The 9731-nt window shown below is 40.9% G+C and overlaps 1 protein-coding gene across 2 annotated transcripts in view; it reads left to right on the top strand.

Annotated features, from left to right (window-relative positions):
• The first annotated feature begins 242 nt into the window (after window positions 1-242).
• GNE (glucosamine (UDP-N-acetyl)-2-epimerase/N-acetylmannosamine kinase) overlaps window positions 243-9731 on the top strand; it is a 46307-nt gene continuing 36818 nt past the window's right edge. For both annotated transcript variants that reach the window (XM_057498844.1, XM_057498846.1), the window contains exon 1: window positions 243-397. In XM_057498844.1, the coding sequence (XP_057354827.1) occupies window positions 347-397 (51 nt within the window). In that variant the 5' untranslated portion in view covers window positions 243-346. The remainder of the gene's footprint in view (window positions 398-9731) is intronic.

Below are 9731 nucleotides of genomic sequence, written 5' to 3'. Positions count from 1 at the left end.
GCTGAGATTTTGATTATAGATTTTTGTTTCTACCTTCAAGAAACTCAGAAGAAAATAATTTTCTAGTGGAAATAAACTCAGGTAGAATGGTGTATCAAAAACAGGAAAGTAATGCTGAAACATTGACTGTTCTCCTACTTGGTCAAACTACCCCGTCCAGGAATTCAGGAAGAATTGAGACCCACATTTTTTTTTCCTTCCTTTACAGAGAGGCGGTGCTCAAGATTTTGTCTGCCTGTTAATGACTGCTCTCAGGCAGCTAAATCCAGAGAACAAACAGCTGCTGTGGTCATTAATTCAAACAACGCCGGTAGGCAGCTTGTGCCTACAGAGTGGGTGCTACAGGATGGAAATCAACATATATGCGCACCGGGAGTTCTGTCTTCCAGGACCTCACGTAAGTAACTTAGCAATCTGACAGAGCTTTATCACTGAAATTGCAATCAGAAGAAAATGAGGACAATTACACAGAGGGAGAGGAAAGCTTTGGTTTTAAATCTGTCACAGCCATCATTTTTTTGTCATTTTTTCTTACTGCTCACTCATGTTGGTCATTCTGTGGTTACTACGTGTTTCTTAGTTGCTCTGCTGAAACACCGTCTCATCGCATTTCTAAATTGAGGGCTGAGAGTAAACTCCTTCAGATTCCTGGTGCTTTCATCAGATAAGGTGGGCTTGCTTTTACTTTGAGAATTTTCTGCTTTGTCAATGTAGTTTATTTACAAAAGTACAGTGTTTGCTGCAATTTTTTTTTTCCTTTGCTTTTGAACACGGTATACGGAACTGCCTGACTTGTACTTCTTTTTCTCCCAGGTTTAATTATTGACTAACCATACTGGGGAGTGGAGTGCATTTACTCTGAGTTAATTGGTATCTAAGACAAAATGGAAATTACCATGTTTATCAATATGTCAATATGTCAGTGTGCTATATTATAATGTAGTTTATTTAACCTAAAATTTTTATGGAAGCATATGGAAATCCGGATGTTTCAGGACATCATTATCACATTTCAATTTAGTGATTAAAAGAACATATATATAAAATATTTAACTTAAAGATCATCTTTAGTTGCAGAATGGCTACAAGCACTTTTCAATCAAATGATGTCATTTTTCTATTATTTTTCTATTACCTCTAGCTGGACTTAATGCCTAATTTCAATTTGCCTTCTTCAGTGAGAATTATTTTTATTTCTTGGTAGAGCATACATTTAAATTTGAGGTCAAATTTTCTTAGTTTCTAGTTGCAACTTCTTAGTTTTTCTTTTTTCTTATGTCTTCAGTAAAATCAAAGAAATGGCTGTCTCTAGTTAAATAGTTGCTGGCTCCCATTTTTCATGCAACTGACTTAAAAAATTTTTTTATATACCCTGAAATTACCATTTTATTCATCTGTCTAATGTTTAGTAGGTCTCTGACCACATTCACTCTGAAACACTCTCTATGGCCTTTAAGTCGTCTTAAGGTACTCTCTCAGATAATACAGCCATGTTTTTCAAAATTTCTCAACAAAACTCTCCATCCAGCTGGTTTCCCCCATATGCTATTCTCACTCTCTTATTATTCTCAGTCATATGTTCTCCTTAAGGAAAATGATCATTTAAAATGTAAAATTGATAGGATTTCATTACAGACTGAACTTGAGAAATAAAGGAAGAGGAAAGTCAAGGATGCCTCCCAGTTTGCTGGGTGCATGATAATACTGTTCACTAAGAATAGAATAAAGAGCCCAAGTTTCTGGGGAAGAAAAGTTAATTTGAAGTGCCTGTGGGACACATTTAAATAAAGATGTCCTAAAAGGAGTTGGATATTTGGGTTTAGACTGAAAAGACTAGGTTAGAAATTCAGATTTAGAAACAACTTAAAATGGTTATTTGTTCAGCCACGCAAGTGGTTAAGGTCACACTAGGTGTATATTAAAATGTAGTGTGGATAAAAGGAAGGCTGAAGAGGAAATACTAGGAAATACTAACTTTTAAGTAGGTGTTTGAAGAAATATAGCAGCCAGAGATGTCAGAAGTACGTGGGAAGTCAAGAGGTATCATGGAAGCCCAGGAAGAAGAAAGTTTCAAGATTGAGGCAGTGACCAAGAACATAAAGAAAGGGTTAAGAAAAGAGTCACCGGAGGGCAGATAAGACTAGGTGCGTGGGCAGTTGGAGAAAGTGAGTTAGGAGGAAGCATGGACAGGAAAGCACCATTGCATGTTTAACATAATTCACAACAAACGGAAGTTCCTAGGTTTCTCCAAAACTACACATCCTATAAAATTCAATAATGTCTTAGAGTCTAATTGTCTAAACTTAGATAACTGCTATAATTTCTGAACTTGTCAAGAGTAAAGGTATAACAAACTGGGCTCCAGGAGCCTTAAGAAAATCTGGTGAAACAGGTAGGACAAGAAAGGTAGGGTGGTTGGATGCTTTGGGCTAAGAGTGAGCAGTGTATTTGAAAAGAGGTGTAACTTACCCAATAAAACTTCTATTACAAATATGTATCTCCAGTCCACATCTTTCTCTAGCTCCTCACTCTCATAAAAATGTCCTTTAAGTTATGCAAATGCAACACATCCAAATTGGAGCTCATTATCTTCTCACCTTCTCCAACCCACCCCAAGCCTGCTTACTTCTCCTCTATTCCAGGTAACAGCTTTGCCAGGAACCCACGTGTTTGAATTAGTACCCACAGTCATTCTTTTCCATTATCATCCCTTTGATTTTATCTCTGCCAGCAAGTTCTGGCCATTCTTGCTCTACATTCTTTTGACTCCAGCTCCTTCCACTTAATTTCTACTACCACCCCCTTAATTCAGGTCCTGAAATAGTATTCCTAACTGGTCTCCCTTCCTCCTTCCTCTCTTCTTCCTCCTCTTCCCAATCTATCTCCCACGATTCTAGTTAAACAAATATGATCACATCACTCTCCTGGTTTAAAAAAGCTTCCAATTCTAGTGAGAAGGAAAATCTGACCTCTTTAGCATGACATCATGCAATGCCCTCGCTGACCTGGCCTTACTCCCATCTTAGGGGCATCTCTGGTTTCTTTCTGCCTCCACACATCTACCTTATAACACTATGAAGTTTCTCCTTGTTCAACTCACCACGCCGTTTTACACTTGATTCACTGTAAAGACTGAGCAGAAGTGTTCCGCTACTAGGACCATAAGCTTGGGCCCCTGGAGGAGGGGAGATGCGGGGAACCGGGTGCAATGACTCGGCCCAGCCACAGAGGGGTCAGCTCGGCAATAACTCTTTTCAGAGACGCGATCCCCCAGTCTGACTCAGCACTTGTGAGACTTTCTTTCTTCCATAAGTCATGATTCAAGGAACTATCAGGGAGACAAGATACCTAAGAGAGCTAATGTCAAGGTACTTACGATCTGATGAGAGAAATAGGACATACAGAGTGAGCCATTCAATGTGACTGATATTCTTGGGTTCCTTATAAAACATCAGACCTTTCACTTAACAGTCATAAATATATACAAAGATATTAGGTAATTAATAGTAAGTATGAGATGAGTATACAAGACAAGTACTATAGCAACTTAGAGAAGGAGGGAATTATTTGGGGATAGGTTGTTTAGATTACGTGTCACAGCATAGATAGGACTTGAAGCCTGAGTAGGGTGTAAGTGCAGGATTCAAGGAATAGGCTTCTGATTCTGGGGAATGATCCAGAGGCAGAAAAAGACCTGTTCAGGGCAGAAGGATCTCGTTAGGGAATGATGTTGGGAAGGGCAGAAAGAGGACGGTAAGGGGTCAGGGCGTGATTGCAGGGGACCTTCAATGCCAAAGTTAATTCCCTAGGCACACTTTACCTAGCAGGGAATGGGAGCCATTGAAGTTTTTCCTAAGGAAAAAAATGACTTAATGAAAGCAGTTTTTTAAAGAGATTAATCAGACAGTAGTGTTCAGGACAGATCAGAGAATCAAGGGAATGCAGACTGACAGCAAGTAGAAGGACAATGATCTAGGCCTCAGATGTCAGTTTGTCAGTTCTAAGACATTATTGACAACAGATTTTTAATGAAAAACTTTACATTAAATGTATACATTGATTATAAAATCTTGATTGTAGGTTTGTAAAATCATGAAAATATAGGCATCCCAGAATTAAGGAAATAAGAGAATGAACTAATGTGGTGATGGTAGGAGTGGGAAAAGAAGAGTAGATACAAAAGAAACAATTTGAAGAATTTGAGAAATTGGATGTTAAAAGTCAGAGAAATTAAAATATGACTCCGTGATTTTGAGTCTGAATAGAAGTGGTTAGTTGGTACCATCAAAAGACATGGGGACATCAAGAAGGAAAAATCAAACTCAAGTTTATATACGGAGTTTTAGGTGAGGAAATATCTAGCAGGCAATTGAAGATACAGGCCTAGAAGTAGGAAGATCAAGCGGGAGCGGGCATCCGAGGCGCTGTCTGCACCCAAGTCCAGGTGGGAGGGAGTCTTGAGAGTGAATGAAGCTCTGACACACAGAGGGGGCGGGGCCAGGGGCGGAGGTGTCCCCACAAGGGGCGCCGGCGCGTAGGGATGGGAAGCAGGGTGGGGAAGAAAACCAGAAATGATTTGAAAGGTTGAGTTGGGTTCCTTCCAGAGTAGGGGTTTGAAAGACATGAGAAGAGAGAGGTTGAGGCCTATCTTCATGCTTGCTTCGGGTTTACAGGCCCCAGTTGCATGTACTGGGACGTGCCCTGAGCATTCATACAAGTATTAAGAAGCCCACTTCAGTACTCCAAAGGAGTAGCCCTGTGGGACCCACCTTCATCCTTAGCTGCATGCTGCCTACCAAGTATGGACTAGTCCTCAGCTCTAGGAGCTGTGGGTTCATACTGTGACACATGTTGAGAAATCATGACATTTTTCCAAAGGCTTGTTGCTGGTATTGAGTATTGTTGATCTTAGCCAGATCCTTTAAAGTCCATAAGGACATACTTCCCACATAACTCTCTAATGAACAAGTTATTTTAGAACATAATTTTGTTGATCCAACATTTTGTAATAGAGCCATAGTTAAAGGCAAACTCATTTTTAACACTTTTCTACTTCTCCTGGAACAGCTGTGCCAATTAAACTTTCTGATCTCCAATTAGTCAGGGATGACTGAACACTCTCTGGCTTATCTCATTTTCCTAGCAGATACATAAGAAATAAAATAATTTACTGGTTTAAAATGTGATACTTATTAAACAGAAGTATCCAGCTCAATATAGTAATTGCTCTGTTTTTTCTGTCTTTTGATTTCTTCATGATATTGGCTAAGGTCAGGAATGGCAAGTATGCAGCACCATTCCTGCCTCCCTTCCATCCCCCGCAAGAACAACATGGCAGACATCACAATAGTCTTTTCCTTTGAACTCAACCTCAAAGTCGTTTTCCACATTTCCAATTCTCTAGGTAGCCACTATCAATCGATTGTAGTTGGGAATCAGAATTCCTCCTGACTTGTGGTTTTGTTCTTAATATCTTCTGATTGCAAGGAATAGAATTGGATTGAAATGTCCAGGATCCAAGGAGAGTCAGGGACTGGATTCTGTCCCTCTGGTCCACCTGTTTTTACCTCTAACTGCATATCTGTGTCTGTTTGTAACATGTCCCATTTCCCAACTCACTTCCAACTTGGAATCTTAGTATCTGGCACTCGAAATGCCTCAGAGTGCTACTGTGACATGCTTAATCAGTATCCTTGTGTCTATTACTAAGCACAGCCTTGGCAGTAGGTCTTTTTATGGGTCGTGGGTAGGCAGCCCTTGGATAGGCAGCCTAATGATGCTGGTAATGTTTCCTTTATCTTACTGGCTATCTAGGTGTGTTCACTTCATGAAAATTCAGAATTCAACACATGCTTATTACGTTAGTTTATTTCCATAAAAAATTTAACAAAAAGTGCCAAACTAATCTTCTACATTCTTTATCAAACGAGTATATCAGGAGAATAGAGATGTTCCCAAGGAGCCTGGATGAGTATCGGCCAGGGGTGCTGTGGACGGCTCTCCTCCTTTGAGCAGGTCACGTTAGATGACTTTTATAAGGTCTAGGATTCTTCGATAGTCTAATTATGCCCTGAATACTTGAAGTTATAATTCTGATTATGGAGTAACTGACAGAAAAACCTGATTTTAAGCCATAAATACTTTTTTTGCAGCTTGTAGAGCACTCAGATTAAAGCCAAAGAAAACCAAACCAAACAAACCTTAATGACTTGAGAAGATTTTTTATGTTAATTCACACTGTTTAAATGGCAAAGTAACAGAAATCCAACAATGTAATATGTATACATAGAAAAGGGAAGCCCAAAAAGCCAACAGAAAATGCTTCTTATGCTCCTTGCTGCAACTTTATCTCAAGAGAACACAGGGGAAGTTCTAAAAAGGTCACTTAAAGTTAAGTGACTATAAACATAGAAGTACTTCGATTAACATGTATACTGTGGAGGGGGGCACGGGGAGGGCTGTGCAACACAGAGAAGACAAGTAGTGATTTTACAGCATCTTACTATGTTGATGGACAGTGACTGTGAAAGGGTATGTGGGGGGGACTTGGTGAAGGGGGGAGCCTAGTAAACATAATGTCCTTCATGTAATTGTAGATTAATGATACCAAAATAAAACTAATAAAAAAAAACATAGAAGTACTTGACTACATATGGAAATATAAAATTCTCAGTATTGGTCAAACATACACAAGATCTACAATTGGCTTAATAAGTACACAATTCTCAAAATTTATTACTTATTGAAAATACTTATATTTCTAGTTAATTTTTCCTAGCTATAATCTTTTTTTTGTATCATTAATCTACAATTACATGAGGAACATTATGTTCACTAGACTCCACCCATCACCAAGTTCCCCCCACATACCCCATTACAGTCACTGTCCATCAGCGTAGTAAGATGTTGTAGAATCACTACTTCTCTGTGTTGTACAGCCCTCCCCGTGCCCACCCCACATTACACATGCTAATCATAATGCCCTCTTTCCTCCCCCCACCCCTTATCCCTCACTTCCCACCCATCCTCCCCAGTCCCTTTCCCTTTGGTAACTGTTAGTTCATTCTTGGGTTCTCTGAGTCTGCTGCTGTTTTGTTCCTTCAGTTTTTGCTTTGTTCTTATACTCCACAGATGAGTGAAATCATTTGGTACTTGTCTTTCTCTGCCTGGCTTATTTCACTGAGCATAATACCCTCTAGCTCCATCCATGTTGTTGCAAATGGTAGGATCTGTTTTCTTCTTATGGCTGAATAATATTCCACTGTGTATATGTACCACATCTTCTTTATCCATTCATCTACTGATGGACACTTAGGTGGCTTCCATTTCTTGGCTATTGTAAATGGTGCTGCGATAAACATAGGGGTGCATATATTTTTCTCAAACTGGGCTGCTGCATTCTTAGGGTAAATTCCTAGGAGTGGAATTCCTCAGTCAAATGGTATTTCTATTTTGAGTTTTTTAAGGAACTTCTACACTGCTTTCCACAATGATTGAACTAATTTACATTCCCACCAGCAGTGTAGGAGGGTTCCCCTTTCTCCACATCCTCCCCAACATTTGTTGTTGTCTTTTGGATGGTGGTGATCCTTACTGGTGTGAGGTGATATCTCATTGTGGTTTTAATTTGCATTTCTCTGATTACTAGTGATGTGGAGCATCTTTTCATGTGTCTGTTGGCCATCTGAATTTCTTCTTTGGAGAATTGTCTATTCAGCTCCTCTGACCATTTTTTGTTTGGATTATTTGCTTTTTGTTTGTTGAGGTGCATGAGCTCTTTATATATTTTGGATGTCAACCCTTTATCAGATCTGTCATTTATGAACATATTCTCCCTCCTAGCTCTAATCTTAACCATTATTTTTAAAACATATTGAACTTGTACACTTAAGATGCCTGCATTTTTTATGTATAGTTTGAATTTTCACAAACCAAATACATCCATATAATCACCCAAATTTTTTTAAAAAATGAACATTAAGACTGATTTTGAAATTTCTTTAACTTTCAAGAGAAAAAGCTTATGTTCCACTGTCTTGCCAATGGGTTTCTGCCCTGGGCAAGTTTGCTATGGATTCAATGTGACCAAAGAAATGACCACAAAACGTTCTTGGGGTGAAAGGGTTATACCCAACTTTATTTCCAGGTGGCAGGTCAGTCACTAAAATCCCCTTCACTCAGAGTGAGTTTGCATGCAGCAAGCCGGTCTCTGCCTCTGGGCCCCTCTGTCCACACAGCTGTCCTCTGGGCCTCTCTGCCTGCACAGCCGTCCCACACACCTGTCCTCTGGGCCTCTCTGCACAGCCATCCCACATAGCCATCCTCTGGCCCTCTGTCCTCGGTGCTGCCACCACTCCAGCCTCTGCTCTGCTGCTGTCTTGCAGCTGTGCCATCAAGTCACACTCAGAGCACTGGGCGGAGCTCTTTATATAGAGTCAACAGCCATGTATTGCCCAAAGATCTCTGTTACTTTGCCATTTAAACAGTGTGAATTAACATCAACTTGCCCGGGGTGGAAAATTTCAAAATCAGTGTTAATGTTCATTTTCTTTAAAAGTTTGGGTGATTACATAGATGTATTTGGTTTGTAAAAATTCAAACTATGAATTTCAAACAGTGAGCTAGTCAACCAGGTTCAGGTGAGAATCCTGGCCACAGGAACTCTCATTTTATCCACACTCCACCCCTCCAGGATTCTCTCCTCTCAATCTATGTGCCCTTAGTCCTCTGCAATGGTCCCTGTGCAAGGAAGCTCAAACATTGTTCTCCAGCCTCTCCAGCAAAAAGTCTTGCAGACACACAGGCCAGACTTGTGGCTCTGTCTCTGACTTCTGCTACTTTAGTCTTAATGGCTTGAACTGCTGCACTGGTTTCAGTTGTTGCCATAGCTCCAATAAGATCCTATTTGGCTTCCCGTCTAATTTCCTTCTATCTACTCCTGCCCGTATTAAATCAACCTACTTCTGAGTACTCATAACCTTCATAAGGCCCCTTAAATTCTTCCTGTGAGTGACCTCGCATTTTGTAATTGCTGCCTCAAGGCGGGCTGCACTGTCAGGGAAGACAGCTTTCCCATCTCTGATCCCAACAGAACAATTCAATCCACCCCTAAGTCCCACAGCCACCGGCTCAGCCTGAGTATAGGGGCAGACCATAGAGTGCTCCACGACCTGGGGAGGGGGCCACTCCTCTCCTTGGGGAACTTTCAGCTGCTGGGTCTTTATTTTCTTTACAACCATTGGGTGTGCTTTCAGTACAGGAGGGGCCAGTGCCTCCGGCACCACCCCTTCATCCTTCCCCAGCTCCTCCATTTCTGGAGCTGATGGTACCTTTCTCTCCACTCTCCCAAGTGCCTCCTCTGTTACAGTGCCTCGCAACAATGCTAGCTTAGTCTTCAGAAGCTCTTACCTTCAGCTCAATGCTTCGCAGCTGACATTCTCGCCACCTCCACCTGTGCTTCCCTCAGGAGCTCGTCTTTTTTCCTTGATGGCCTCTTCCACCTTCAGAACACCTGGCAGCACTGCCATATCCTCCAGTCAGGAATTGTTTACCTCTCCAGGGGCATCTTGCTGCAGGCATTCTCATGCTGCCTCCTCTCACATCAAGGCCACTTCCTTCTTCAGGGAATCCACAGAAGTCTGCAGCTCATATTCTCATGCCACCTCCTCTTGCATCAATGCCATTTCCTTCTTCAGGGAATCCACAGAACTTTGCAGCTTGTGTTCTTGTGC

This window comes from Manis pentadactyla, chromosome 3 (genome assembly GCF_030020395.1).
Source record: "Manis pentadactyla isolate mManPen7 chromosome 3, mManPen7.hap1, whole genome shotgun sequence".
NCBI lineage: Eukaryota > Metazoa > Chordata > Mammalia > Pholidota > Manidae > Manis > Manis pentadactyla.
The sequence above is the reverse complement of the archived record's forward strand: the minus strand, read 5'-3'. Positions and strand labels throughout refer to the sequence as shown.